Genomic DNA, 14,410 nt, shown 5'->3' on the forward strand with positions numbered 1-14,410 from the left:
GCACTTGAAAGCGCTTTGACTTTCAGTTGGCAAGGATCTGTTTCTGCTCGCTTGAGATAAATATCTGGTTTGGGGGCGGAAGTAAAGTTATTTAAATATGGCTTTACTAGGTAAGAGATACTACTGCGTCAATAGCACAGCCTCTATGTCTCTTGTGCCATATTCATCAGTGTGAAGTCCGCCGACATATAGTTTTCAGGCCTGAAACCGAAGGTAGATGGCCCTTTACAATCTATGAAGGTAACATGAGTTGTTGGCACGGACGATGTGTTCGTTACAATCACATTGCAATCAAAATTGATGCGGGACTCAACAGATTGAGTTGATATAACGGACGTTTCATCGATATCGGAACTGCATGGTTTATCAATAAATTGAGGTGGCTCTCTCATGGCTCTCTTGGGGAATAATCCACGATGACACCAAGCGGATGCGTACAGGAATACGTCTTCGGCAATGAGAACTTGAGAACGTTGGCTAGGGACGACAAAGTCAATAGAGATGGATTCCATTCTGTGCCCTTGTTTTTGCAAATTGAAAGGGGTTTGAACTAGTCGAGCAGCTGCTAAATGCGGGTGAGACATTTCAGTCGCCTGGACGGGCGCTGAGGATTTCTCGAGGCGCGCTTGTCGATCAGTGGCGCAAGGCGCTCCCAAATCCTCAGCCAAAGTCTTCACGTTTGAGTTGTAGACTAAGTCTAGAACAGCCGCCATTGCGGGGTGATAGATTCGTTTCACGGCTGGTTCCGCGAGGCAACAATGTTTCCCGTGATTCTGGGTTCTGTGGAACATGAAGTAACTTTCTATTCCATGTCTGGGAATGGGGCCGGCTCATTTCTCTCGCCTCCTCTCGATGGTATGCATGCGTTATTAAGATCTCCTTCTGTCTCAGAAATACGCAGATCCGACAATGATGACAAGCTGTCTAACGTACACTACGGATATGTGGCGGCGACCGAGAAGGCCTCACCGTATGTCATTTGCAGCGGGGTTATGCAGCTTGGGACGTGGGCAAGAACGCCGTGCTGTCTTGATATTCTGCCACCTACGAGACATGGCTGCCCTAATGAATGATCGGTCTTGGCAATCCCTTCAGCTCCAAGATAACCTTAGCATACGTGCATACCTATGCCCTAGGCTTTGGCGGCTAGCCTTGGATCATCTGACGCCTCAAAGTGTCTAAAATGTGCTTGGAATATGGGAAAAGCCCCCTGAGAATCTGCTGTGGCAAAACGGGCGTCTTATCATGTGAAGTGAATCATATCACGATTCTCAGTGTGAGTTTAGGTATCTGCATTTAGTTGAGAGAAGGTAAAGACTTGCATAGACTTACCTGCCACCATGGCTTTTGTTGCAGGTCGCGACTCATCGGTCGAAGACACAATACACAAATTAGTGGGGATCAAAGTGCTTTTTGAAAAATCCAGTGGTGTTGAAGCGAAAACTACGACATATCAACTACTCGCTCAGAAGAAGAAGAGTTTTCACCCGATAAACTTTTAAATATTGGCACTGAATTTGCGATCTTGGAGTCGTAGGCAAGCCGTCGGTGGCGAGGTATGAACTTGATTTAAGTTTGTGGCTACTACAGCTGAACTCGCTAGTAGGGATGAGCGAGTATCCAAGCCAAATCGGTGCAAGAGGCTGTTTCCAGCCGAGTTATGGACAGAGAATCGGGTATCTAAGCGGTGGCGACCGCATACATGGTGATAAGCAGGGCATGAGAGCTTGACGGGTGTTCGTGAAAGACAGTCCCACATAAGTAAGGTGATTATAATGGCGTATAATAAGACGAGTTTCCGTGCATGTCGTGAGCAAATAATACGAAGGACTTCTATGCCATCTCTTAATCAGATCAACTATTTTGCAATACCATATTCGCTTATTCAAGCTCTTAGCAATGGACGCCAGCAACTCCAACCTTACAGACCTCAGATACGGATATGATTTCGTGGTCACCACAACTCAAGCCAGCATCAACTCTGGCTTATTGGAATATCTCTGGGAAAGTAACCAGCCGGCTAACTATATTTGCTTTATCTCAGTAAGTATTCCCAGATGAAAAATTATGGCAAAATGTCAGGTGGGAGATCAATATTATCGACCAACTGCTTACATAGCCGCCACAGGACTCGAATAACGGAAACGCCACAACCCAGATCAGTCTCGATGAACTGTTGAAGAGGACAGACGGGGTCAACCCGTTTGAGATCCTAGATGGTGCATCGCCGAATGACCCTCGAATTGAAGAGCTCACTCGAAACAACTTCGTCGCTGGCGTGCAGATTCGCATTGGTGTGCCCCCAGGCGTAATGCCCAAGGAGCTTCCTCCAGTCCTGGAGCTCGGCAAGAGTGACGGCAAGTCTCTCTTCCGAATGTTTTGCTCCGAGTTCCAGGTTATTCAGAATACGACTAGCGAAGGATCATCCGCAAATGGACGTTGGAACGTCTGGAACCAGCCCTCTGGATCGCCGTGGTATATCGAGACGGACGTCAACATCCTCAATAAGAGCCTTGACTGGGGCCTCGAGACACCCTACTTTAATCACCGCCCAGAGCTCAAGGGAAACCTCAAGTCTCAATTCAACTATCTTCCCCCCAGCAGGTCTTACAGCCTTCAACAAACTCTTATGGATCTGGAAACTGCTGCCGATCAAAGCACACCCAATTTCGTGGGGATTTCAGCCGGTTCACCCGTCCTAGAAATCCTGCAGAAGAACTTCGTCGACCTCTACAGCAAAGCAGCCAAGAGCTACGGACAACCGATACTTGCAGTTGCCGCCGTTGCTGAAGACCATCCGGATCCTTCCACACTCCAAGTGACTTCGGTTGAAGTGGGCATCAGTCGGTACAAGGACTCCAATGCTTGTGTCGTCAACAATCCGACCCCCGAACAGGCTGCCGCAGCGACACTCAACCATCTCTGCATGACGAACTGTCACGGAGCTCCAAAAGCCTCGGATCCTTACTGGAACTGGGTCCAGCCCTGGGATGTGAAGAGCGAAAGTGGTGTCATTGCCATTAAGCGAAGGGTATTCGCCGAGCAGTTGATGAACATCATCCTGCCATCTGCTCGGAAGTCTTGCCTTACCTCCAAAGTTGACATCAAATTTATCGACTATCTGGGCAACTGGAACCCAGTGATACAGTTTTTTTCTGATCAATGGCCACAAACCAGGAATGTGCGAAGCCATGATGACGGTGAATGGATTATTGACATTACTTGGTCGGCCGAGGGCTATTCCAATACAAAATGCGAGAAGTCAGAGGTGTTGGGTCGATTCTACGACAGCATCGAAGTCGTCCCTCACTACTACTGTGAGGTAAAGGTCAATGGGAGTATCATTACCATCGGCCAGCGATTGTGGGTCGTTGTCTCATTGATGTGCCAGGGTTTCACACAGTCACCACTGAATGTATACGACGTCACCATCACCGACACCTATGACTTGTCAGTGGACCAGACTGGCCAGTTGAATATCAAACGTGACAAGAATAAGTTTCAGAAACAAGACAATCCGCAGTCCCCCGAGCCAAACTATTGGGGAAACTTATACGCAGGCATCACCGACCACTTCAACCAGATCAAGACCGAGGTTACAGATCTAGTGAGCCTGGAGCTGGGGAGTGTCAAGTTTGCTACGCCTCACAACTTCGTGTTCCCCGGTGGCAAGGTGTTCACGTATACATCAGCCAGATTTTCCAACCACCAAGACTTGATCTGCGACATCACCTACGCGGCGCCAACCAAGCCCTTCCAGCCGCCGCCTCGGGCAGACGCCCCAGTTACCGACCCTTCGTCGGACAATCTTCCGACGAGACCCGCACGGAAGCTTCCTGAAGCCACCGGTCCACCAGCATACTCCATGGCCCACACGACCGATCTCATTCAGAACTACATTCAGGGAGAGATCGTGGCTCCTACAGCCAAGTTCGAAGCTCTCCAAACTGACGACGGCCACTCCCTACTCTTCTCACTGAGCACGGACAACGTCTTCAATGTGATCATGGAGCAGAGCCGCGCCACCGAGACCGGCTGGGTCCGCATGCCTCTCTCGCCCCTCTCGTCTGCTTCCACATCAGTACGCACTTTTGATGTGGGACAGAGCGTCACAGACGGCACCATTGGGATGGTTCTAGTGGTATCTGAGGGGGGTTCGGACAAGCTCTTGCTCTCTCTCGGCAACTCCAGTTCCGACACATCCTGGACGGCGAAGCCTCAGTGGTCTACAATCGACTTTGATGCAGAAGGCCATGCTGGCTCGGAGTCTATCAACATTGTCCGCGTCATGTTCGCTGAGCCTCAGGGAAGCCGGCAGCACATCATTGTCGACGTCGACCGCTCGTCAAACAAGGCAGACAAGGACATTGCTCGCTACTACATCAACCCTCATAAGACGTCCGGTAGATCCTGGACCTTGCATGGTCTTCCGGTCGACATTCAGAAGGGCTACTATCAGAGTTGCGTGGGCAGAGTGGCCTACGGGTTTGTTGACGGGGTGTACACCCTGGGAACCGCCGGCGACTCGGCCCAGCTTGTCTACGTGCCTATTGAAAACGCCTTCGGTGACGGACCTCCGTTGCCGTGCCGCCTCGAGTTGCCGACAGAGACGCAGGCTTCTGCCATCGCTGCCGCTCGCAGACCCGGCTCTCTCGCGTCTCCGGACGGGACGACGGACTTGTTCGCCGTCAGCAACTCGACTCTCTTCTATTTCCCAGCCGAACGCCAGACTGACGGGTCAGTGGCTACACAATTGCTCAGCAGCAACGTCCTTTCGGGCACCAAAGAGCTCGCAGCCATGACGCGCGGGGGTGTGACGACAATCTGGGGCAAGAATGCCAGCAACGAGGTGTACTACCTCTCGTGCCCGTCCAGCCAGCTCGGCAACCAGGGGGCGTGGAGCGTCCCTGTGCCAATCGTGTTTGGCGTAGAGCACATGACGCCGTACCTCAACCGTAGCGACGGCGGCCGGGCCATTTTCACATCCGGCTCCGGCAAACTCGAGAGGTTGACGCAGACTACCGGTAACGACGCAAAGTTGTGGGTTGCAGATGAGATCAAGCTCAAGGCCACGGAGCCTAAGGCTAAGCCGCTGGAGTTCAAGTCGTACACGACTACGATCCAAGTCCTCGATGAACACGAGCTCCCAGCTCCTGGCGTCAAAGTATTGCTTTCTACCAGTTCTCGCACGCCCGTGTACATAAACGGGCTCTACTACGTCCTTGGGCCGGCACATGTCCCGGTGTTCACGGATGCAACCGGGAGCTTGACCGTCGTTGAGGCCCTGCAGAACAGCATTAACGGCACTGTCATGACAGTGATTTGCGACAATGGAGGGGCTGGGATTACCATAAATCCTATGGAGAAGTCGTTCCAGACGGTAGCAGCGCTCAGTAGCGAGGAAGCCCTCCGAGGCGCCAAAGTACCAACCAAGACGTTCGCTGGCGGCATCAGGGGCCCAACTCCATGGACGGCTCTTGTAGATGGGTCTGTGTCGTCAAGTGATGTGGCCAACGTCGCGAACAGCCTCAGCAGACTCGGTACAACTTACGGGCTCGTCGAGTCGACAGTCACCCCAACATCTTGCATGAGCGTAATTCCACACACCCTATATACGTCCTCATCTTCGGTCGACAGCCTAGCCCACAATGTAGCCATTGCGGCCGGCGACCTCTTCCGCTGGCTAAAGTCCGACGTTGAACATGTCGTCGACATCATCAAGGATGGCGCAAGTGAGGCATGGCACTTTGTCGCCACCATCTCCGGCAAGGTATATCGCACCGCACTGACCTCGGTTGAAGCCATTGTCGGGGCGGTGGAGTGGGTGTTCAACGCCATCAAGACTGGCGTCAAGAAGGTCATGTCCTTCGTCGAGTTTCTCTATGATTGGGATGACATCGAACGGACCAAGAAGGTCCTTTGCAACATGACGAGGCAGTGGCTGAGCAGCCAGGTAGACTCTATCCAGACAACCAAGTCCATGTTTGATGTGCAGATGGCCAACGCCGAGGAGAAAGTCAAGAACTGGGCGGGTATCCCGGACTGTTCAAAGACGCTCGGCAGCAAGGCCTCACAACCGACAGGAGCAAGCGCCTCGAATCCTGCAAAGGGCCACACCTCGGGATCTCAGATGATGATGACTCACTACAAGAACCATGGCGCGAATCTAACAATCGTGGGGACGACGCCCAAAATGGCACGGGATGCGTCGCATCAGGCCATCAACGATCTTCTTGACGTGCTTGAGAAAGAGGGCCAGACTCTCTCGGATGCATATGCTCAACTCAAAAGCTTGGCCGAGGGATTCTCGTCTATGACGGTTGAAGCGGTGCTGAAAGAGCTCGTCCGGATCGTAGGCGTCACCATGCTGTCCACTGTCCAGGTCGTCGTCGACGCCTTGCTCACGGTTCTCATCGACCTCGCTGACAGTGCGATCGGTCTTCTGGATACAAAGATTCACATCCCCGTCATCTCTGACATCCTAAAGGACATTGGAATACCAGATGTGTCCTACCTCGATCTGGTATGCTGGATTCCCGCCATGTCCTACACGGTGATCTACAAGATCGCCAATCAAGAGGCTCCGTTCGCCGCTCATGAGGCGGAAGTCCAAGCATTCCTTGCCGCTGACAACTGGGAGGCTTTGCAAACTTGTCTTGGCTCAAAGCAATCCAGGTCGCGGGCTCAATCGTTTGAAGGACAGGAGAAAAGTCACATGGGTACGGCTGGAGCTGTTTCCGAATCGTCGAACACGTTCATGGCCCGCCAAGAACAACAACCCAACTCTCACCGAAGCGATACCTCGGTGACTTCAATCTCATCGGCTGCATCTGTCACATCGACCAGCACAGCACCTACGTCGCCTACATCAACCAGATCCAACAAGCCAGCCGGCCGAACCTTCGGCCAGGAGATCTATCATCTGGGCCACATCATAGGCAGCACGACCAAATTAATGGCAGCGTACGTCGACTACTGTGAGGTCTTGCTTCCGGCAGCAGGCAACCCTTACAGCAAATTTTCGACGGTTCTCCTCGTCCTCGATGAAGGTTCTGCCATGATAGCCGACCTAGCCGTGGAGAATGCCCCGATCGAGGATGCGGCAATACATGGGCTTTCAATAATGATTACATCCATAAGAGTTGGTGCCCTTATCGTCTTCAATGAACTTGTGCAGGACCAACTTGCCAACACGAGATTCCAACCCCTAGTCGTCGCGGGTCCCGCGGATGATCTTCGCACCACAGGAGCAATGGTCGATGCTGTTCTCGCCGCACCGGCGGCGATCATTTCATTAGACCATCTCTTTGAAATTGCTCGTGATGTCGTCGCCGATGGAGAGATGGACCTGGAACGAGGAGCGGCTGTTGCGGGCGAGGTCTCCAATCTTGCATCCTACGTTTCGCGGTTCTGTTACTACTTGGCCGCTCAGGCCCCGAGGCCAACGGGTTTGCCATTCGCTCAGTATACGGCGTATGCAGACCTTGCTGGCGCTGGACTGGAATTCGTCCAAGCCGAGCTTTAAAAGCTCGAGACGAAATGATACGGCTAGGGTACGCCAAGGTAAGGGTTAACGCCAACACTCGACCAGAGTGGTCTCGATAATCTCTTCATCTGACCTCATCGGGGCTGTCTTCGCTCGTGGGCGAGTCCTCAGTTGAACGGGCTGAATTCAGATTACCATTTTATACGTCTTGCCGGATTATCTCGTCCCTCCCAAGTAGTACCTATATGCAGAATGGCTCTGACTCTGGGGTTGTCAGTCGTAGTCTTTCATTTTCGGTGATATCATTACGTGCGGAAGATGATATTTCTTACGGAAGTCGGCTTGTATTTAGTAACGGCTTCTCAGTCCAGCGAGAACTTAGATACCATATTCACAGCAGCTCGTTGGCCTCAGAGACAAAGGTATTGTTAGGAGGGCCTCTGGGAGCAGATCCGGCAGCGTCACGCCTTGCGCTTCGCCAATATTCTTTGAACAATCGACATCATCGCAAAGTAACGTTTTGACATTAAGGCAAAAGATTGCTCAAAGACAAAGCCATTCCATCCCGCTCGTCCGGAACCCGGAATCAGACCACCGCCGGCTACCTCATTCCACATATCTCAAGCGCATCCCAAAACCCGCCATCCACCCACCGGTGCAGCGCAGCCGAGGACCCCGGACAGCGGGAAGGATGTCGAAACCGAACCTGTATAAGTAAATAAATCCCGAAAAGGGACTGGGGTTTTTTGCGCCGCAGGTATACATAAGACCCGGGTCGTGTTGTGGTATTAGGGCCTGGGCGGAACGGACAACATCCGAGGAGGATACCTCACATCAAGAAATTTAGATCCCAGAAAAGAAAGAAAGGGAAGAAGAGAAAAGTGGAAAGGTTGCCAAGTCCTCGGGTTCGCGATGGAGTCAGATCAAAATCTCTTCCAACCTTGCCAACTTCGTACATGAACACTTCACTAACAGGAAGTATTCCCCTACCCCACGCCCACATCCTTGGGCTCAGCTCAAAGAAGGAACCGGTGTTCTCTCCGCGCACCGCGCACGCGTCCTTCCCCCCCAGATCCACTAGACCCTCTATCTCAACCCTGACATTGACGGTTTTGACTTAGTATACACTCTACGGAGTAGCTGGGTCTGGAACCATGTGAAATCTCAGCGCCTAAGCTGGAGCGAGTCCGAACAAAACATCTCTGCGCAACAGGGTAAATGAGGGGAAAAGAACATGAGCGGGGTGCCCCCATTGAAAAAACTCTTGGAGAAATCTGGAGCGGGTGGGTATAAACCTGTACGGAGGACACACTAAAGCGAGCAACATCCAGGGCCTCCACAACGGACGCCAATAAAACGGTGCCCCAATGAACCAACCCACGGAACGGTGAGCACACGAACCGGCCCCATCGCGACGTTTCGCGCCCACTGCACATCGTACGAGACTGCTTCCAACATCGCGGTATCGCTGATCGCAAATGTCTCACCGCACAGACTGGACGAACCCCAGATGGAGAAGGCCTGGCCGCCTGACCAAAAAACCCTGCATTGCACATACCTAGAAAACGTGGAGTCTGGAGATGTCGGGGAAAGGGAGAGATGTGAGATTGCAACGCGGGAAAAATCTCATACATGATCCATCCCGGGGGGTTGGCCGTACAATTGAGAGAATACAAGGTAGTGATATACGTCTGGCTGTAGTGATTTGATAAACCTTCGGATCAAGGGCTCTGTATAATCTCTTAATTCCAACGGCGAAAAACCTTGCCTTGACGTGAGAATTACAACCGTTTGCTAGGGTTGCAAGCGTCTTCGCTGTGAAGCACCCTAGCCCCGAACCTAAGGGAGTATGGGCTCAGGCAGTAGACCCAGCCAGAACAGCTGCACAACCTAAAGAAAACCCAGCCAAGCCAAAGAAATCATTGTTGAGGCTTCCCTGAGCAAATCGAGAGTGACCATCGCCGTCTCAAGACGCCGACTGTCAATCTGACTTCTTGAGAAGGCAAGTAGCCGACCGCCGGTTACTGCTCACGCGGCAATGGAAGATGGAGCGGGATAAGTGGGTCCCGGGCACTAGTCTGGACCGGTTCCGCCCTCCATCGGGTCTAGCACCATCGATGACTAATTTTCCCATGAAATGCAAAAGAAAACCAAACAGAGACAAGCACTCGCAAGCTTCAACGCCCAGCGACGCCGATACTCAGCCAGCGGCTTGGCGGAAAGCTTGTCCACATGAGCGAAGAAATGTCGTGATTTGAAACAACATGTCGCACACATGTGCTGATCGTCACGGGCGAGTGCGGTAAGACAGGGGGACTTTTTTTTTTTTTGAAAATGGTATCAATCTTTATATTCATTCATTCGCGCCGTGGCGCTTCCCATGGGGTATTGTGTATGGCATCACAGCCATTGGAGGCCTATGCCCGGCCTCCTTGCTGTACCTGTGTACCGTAATTCCAAATCATTCCAGTTGTACTTCTCAAAAGTGTTGTACGTCTATCGCTGAGCCCGGCAGCGACCGATCTTACTCCTTGCGGGTGTCCTCGACGTTGGAGGCCCTGATGCTACCCTTCTCCTCGTCGTGGTCGTCAATCTCCTTGGTCTCGACGGCCTCGCCTTGCACACCGGCGACGGCGTGCTCGAAGCTGCGGCCGCGACGCTCGGGTCCGAACATGGTGGTGACGACAATGCCCATGGCGATGATGGCCGTGGCGATACCCATGACAGGTCCGTAGGCCTCGACGCTGTGGCCTGAGGGGGCTCTGACAAAGGTCTGCTCGGAGATGGCGTTGACAATTTGTGCAGACGGGGACGAAATCATGTTACCCAGCTGGTAGGTGATACCTGGGAAAGAGGAGCGGAAGGCCGGGGGCGAAAGCTCGTTGAGGTGGATGGGAATGACACCCCAGGCACCCTGGACGAAGAACTGCATGAAGAAACCGCTAGCACTCAGGCTGCGCTCGCCCTGTGGAAGGATCCAGGCGGGGATGAGGCAGGCAGAGATGAGAGCAGAGACGATAATGGCACGGCGACGACCGACGAACTGGGACAGGTAGCCGATGATGGTGCCACCAACGCAAGCGCCAGCCTTCATGAGAATGGAGGCGCGGGAAGCACCAGCGTTGTCCATCTCCTTCTGAGCAATCATGAAGGTCGTGTACGAGTCTTGCGAGGTGTGGGAGTAGTAGTTGAACCAGGTCATGAGGATGATGCAGTAGACACACATTTTCCACTCCTGGGCCAGCATCTTCTTGGTCTCGCGCCAGAAGGCGCCGGGTGAGGCCGACTTCTTTCCGTGGGCCTTGGCCTCGAGGAACTGCTGGGACTCGGGGAAAGCAATGCGGACAAGACCGACGGCGATGGAGATACCGGCAGCGATCCAGAAGACCGTCTTCCAGGTCTCGGTGCCACCACCGACACCGAGATTGGCGCAAGCGGCGAGGACGTAGCCGAATGAGTAGCCCTGTTGGAGAATACCGGACATCAAACCACGAGCGTTGGAGCTGGGAATCTGTTAGCGAGCTAGTGACGAAAGGCAGAAGATTGATTGACATACGGGCAGTGCTCAAGAGCCATGGCAATGGCGTTGCCGTAGACACCTCCCATGAAGAGACCGAACAAACTGCGCACAGCCAAGAATTGCTGGAAAGTCTTGCTGTAAATGGTGGCAATCTGCAAAAGACCAAGGATGATCATGTTGAGAACCATGGGCCACTTGCGACCATACTTGTCACCGGCCAGACCGAAGAAGGCGGCGCCGACGGAACGGAGAAGCAGAGTCAGGGTGATGGCAGTGGTGATATCCGTCTTTGAGCGGTCGTAGTACTTGGCCAGCTTAGTGGTCTGGATAGACAAGGCGTGGAAGTCAAAAGCATCGGCGGTCCAGGCGCAGAAACCGCAGAGGAAGAAGAGCCAGTCGCGAGGGCTGAGCTGGGCCATGAGGCTAATGGGATTCTTGATTGGGTCGGGATCTTGCCATTCTGTGTGCGTCTCGCCAGTTGGGCTAACAACAACGGTACGCTGTCTCCAGATGAAGAGGTCCTTCAAGGACTGCTTGGCCGTGGCCAGCACGCCCTTGGCGACGGGGTCGGCGGGCTGCGCAGTCGACGTCGACATGGTGGATGTCTGTCTGCGTTTGTTGTCTCTCTAAGACACGGTCAAGTGTATGAGGGACTGAGGTGGTTGAAGATGATGTCGGTGATCAAGAGAGAGGTAAAGGAGGAAGAAGAGATGAGAGGATGAGGCACGACTGGTTGAGTTCAACAGAATGGGATGAAGAGGGGGACACAAAGCTTCTTCATATAGTTGGGCAAGCCATCGATAGCCATTCAGGTTGGCGAATCATCAGAGCGTCCATCGCGTCGGTGCCAAGAGTTCACCAACATGGAGCAGGTGGATAAGGTGGTTTCGAAGGAGTTGAGAGAGACAAAAACAAAGAGCACCGGTATCGAGGTCCAGAGTGACCGGGATGGCATCGACATGCTCATGGTTTCGAAAGCGATCATCTCCCATGATGGAACGCTGCAGTGAGAAGCGTGATGATTAGTGTGGGCAGGCTGGCCAATGGAGGCCAGAACTGTTTCTGATGGATGCGTGGGGAGGTCGGAGTCAATGATGCGGGGTCGGCGTCGGGGAAGAGGACAGGATGAGCATGGTGAGGAGACCAGAGGGAGGTATGGTACATGGGAGCCAGATTTGCTAGATGGCAGCTAGAGCTTTCTAGCGGGGAGAGTAGAAGAGCGTGCGGCGTGCCTCGATACGGATACCATGCAACTTGCGAGTAGCACGAGAAAAGGCGGCAGACAAGGGGGTCGAGGAGACCAGGGTGTTTGTTCCATGCCCATGCCCATGGTGGTTGGCGAAGTACGATCCCGAGAGAGAGCTAGGGAAAGCTAGGGACCACGAGGATTACGAGGGCGCGGACCATGTTGGGATATTGCATACGATGGCGTTCGTTGGCAAGGGAGAGGAAGCGTAGCCTGCGTCTGGTCTATGCCCACTACGGAATTCCACGCGTGCGGGAGACGGCCTTCACTCCGGCACATGATGGATCACCCCATGCAGCCGGCTTCTCAGCTAGGTAGCAAGCTCCCTACTGGCGAGGGATCTGGATGGGGAAGAGGTTGGTTGGCGTTTGTAATGATGAACCGTGGTCCATGGGTCAAGCGTCCGTCTCCCGGCATGTCCCAGTGCGGCAAAGTGAGATGCGATATGAGGCGGGATCCAAGTTAACGCGCATCATGTCGAATCCACTGGGAGTCGCCGGCCGAACACCCTCTTGTCTCCATGAATGGATTTCATTTCGGGTTGGTATGCGTAGGAGAAAGTGACGACGGTGTCCATTTGGTCGCACAAAACGTGTCACACGCTTCCATCTCTCTTGTCTTAGTGTCTGTACTCGATGGTTTCGAGCATGGTGCAGGTTGCGCTGTAGCAGACCAGAATAGGAAACAGTGAAACGAATGGCACGTAGTAGACCCGTTGGAAAACGACTCTCGATTACTCAGTCATGGCTGGCCTTTGTCGCGATACAATTCTGAATGGCTCCGTTGCAGTGGTAGCGATAGCTGTGATATTGCGCTGTCGGAGCAGTGTAAGAAACGGATGGAGTTGAGGGCCAAGAATAAGCAGGTTGGAACGCTAGGAATAGCAACGGGGATTCGATTGCGGCGATAGTGTGCACTGTGAGAAGTGAGAACCAACGCCAAACGGAGCCAGGAAGGAACGAAAAAGAAGTTACCTTAGTCAGGGCCGCGAAAAAGGGTTAGGTTGGAGCGAGTGCAGAAAAAGTTTGCGCCTCACACGTCCAGGAGGTCTTGGCTGTCTGTGTTGGGGTTTGGTCTGTGGAGAGTTGGATGGGGGCGATTGAGCAATGTTGCATCACGGCCGAATCCTTCGATGGAGCGGGAGGGAAAAGGTGTGTGTGTGTGTGGGAGAAGAGGAGACCGGAGGGAATGGAAGATGAGCAGCAGAGTCAGAGTCAGAGTCAGACATTGGAGATGGTCAGAGGTAAGGAGTACGTACTATTCCATTAGATGTTGGATGACGGGAGATGTTGGATTTGGGAAAGAACGAGGGAAATGCAAGACAAACGAATGGGAGGCACTTGAGCAGCATGACCCACCAAGTCACGATCACGCCTGCCTTCATTTTGTCTTCTCTTCACGATGATTTAGAGTTCCTTCCCGATCCAGTAGGGACCTGAACCTAAGGGAAAGCGAGGCAAGGAAAGCGCGCCTTCACTGGCGTCCCGTGACTCCTCTTCTTTCCTTTGTCGATCGGTTGCTGCCTTCCAGAAGGAGCGCCAGAAGACATCCCGTCCACCAAGGTAAATACGTACATCGTAAGGTAAGTGCCGGTATTCGACCTGAGGAAAGTCACGCTCGACTCCGGATTTTCCAGTTGCACCTTCTTCGCGCGAGACTGTACTCCTCTCAAATTATGCTTCTTCCATGCCTCGCACTACTGCCGCCACCTGGTTGCAACTTGCGAGAGAGGGGGGGGGAACAAGCGACACCAAAATCGCCAGCGCCAATGCCAACACCAACACCACAAATCGCAAGCGTGGGAAAGGAACGCAGGCAGGCAGGCAGACGGGCAAGGATGGGCCACGCTGACCAGACGTCGGCCAAGTCGCCAAGATTCAACGGGCGATGAGTCTGCCAAGAAAGTGCTTGTGTCCTCCTCGGCAAGCCATCCCGTCACGCCAAGTTGCTCGGCGCTGCGAGGGAGTTGAGTAAATTGTCGCCGCACTTGACGACGTCGACGACAGCTGAACAACATCAATGAGGTGAGGTCACAAATTGTCGTAAAGTGAGGTCGTTTCGTCGATTCCAGCAGAGCGGTTCGCGAGATCAAACGAACACGTCTGACACGTTTGACAGCTCCGCGAACAGATTTCCCCCAGATGATCCCCCATTGGAT

General features: G+C 53.2%; 4 protein-coding genes across 4 annotated transcripts; 3 read left to right on the forward strand and 1 right to left on the reverse strand.

Moving 5' to 3' along the window:
* Positions 1-758: 758 nt before the first annotated feature.
* On the forward strand, positions 759-1,502 carry CPAR01_09512 (uncharacterized protein; the record flags this gene model as incomplete). The annotated part of the gene is made up of 2 exons (XM_060493777.1): positions 759-855; positions 1,327-1,502. 2 exons carry the CDS (start codon positions 759-761, stop codon positions 1,500-1,502), a joined length of 273 nt encoding a protein of 90 aa, XP_060347907.1.
* Positions 1,503-1,899: 397 nt separating this feature from the next.
* Positions 1,900-7,525, forward strand: CPAR01_09513 (uncharacterized protein; the record flags this gene model as incomplete). The annotated part of the gene is made up of 2 exons (XM_060493778.1): positions 1,900-2,043; positions 2,129-7,525. The coding sequence occupies 2 exons, from the start codon at positions 1,900-1,902 to the stop codon at positions 7,523-7,525; spliced, it is 5,541 nt and encodes a 1,846-aa protein (XP_060347908.1).
* Positions 7,526-10,010: 2,485 nt separating this feature from the next.
* On the reverse strand, positions 10,011-11,998 carry CPAR01_09514 (major facilitator superfamily transporter; the record flags this gene model as incomplete). Its single annotated transcript, XM_060493779.1, has 3 exons — positions 10,011-10,989; positions 11,043-11,632; positions 11,870-11,998. The coding sequence occupies 3 exons, from the start codon at positions 11,996-11,998 to the stop codon at positions 10,011-10,013; spliced, it is 1,698 nt and encodes a 565-aa protein (XP_060347909.1).
* Positions 11,999-12,411: 413 nt separating this feature from the next.
* On the forward strand, positions 12,412-12,570 carry CPAR01_09515 (uncharacterized protein; the record flags this gene model as incomplete). Its single annotated transcript, XM_060493780.1, has 1 exon — positions 12,412-12,570. The coding sequence occupies one exon, from the start codon at positions 12,412-12,414 to the stop codon at positions 12,568-12,570; it is 159 nt and encodes a 52-aa protein (XP_060347910.1).
* Between the last annotated feature and the right edge of the window lie 1,840 nt (positions 12,571-14,410).

This window comes from Colletotrichum paranaense, assembly GCF_030867605.1.
Source record: "Colletotrichum paranaense strain IMI 384185 chromosome Unknown Scaffold_7.1, whole genome shotgun sequence".
NCBI lineage: Eukaryota > Fungi > Ascomycota > Sordariomycetes > Glomerellales > Glomerellaceae > Colletotrichum > Colletotrichum paranaense.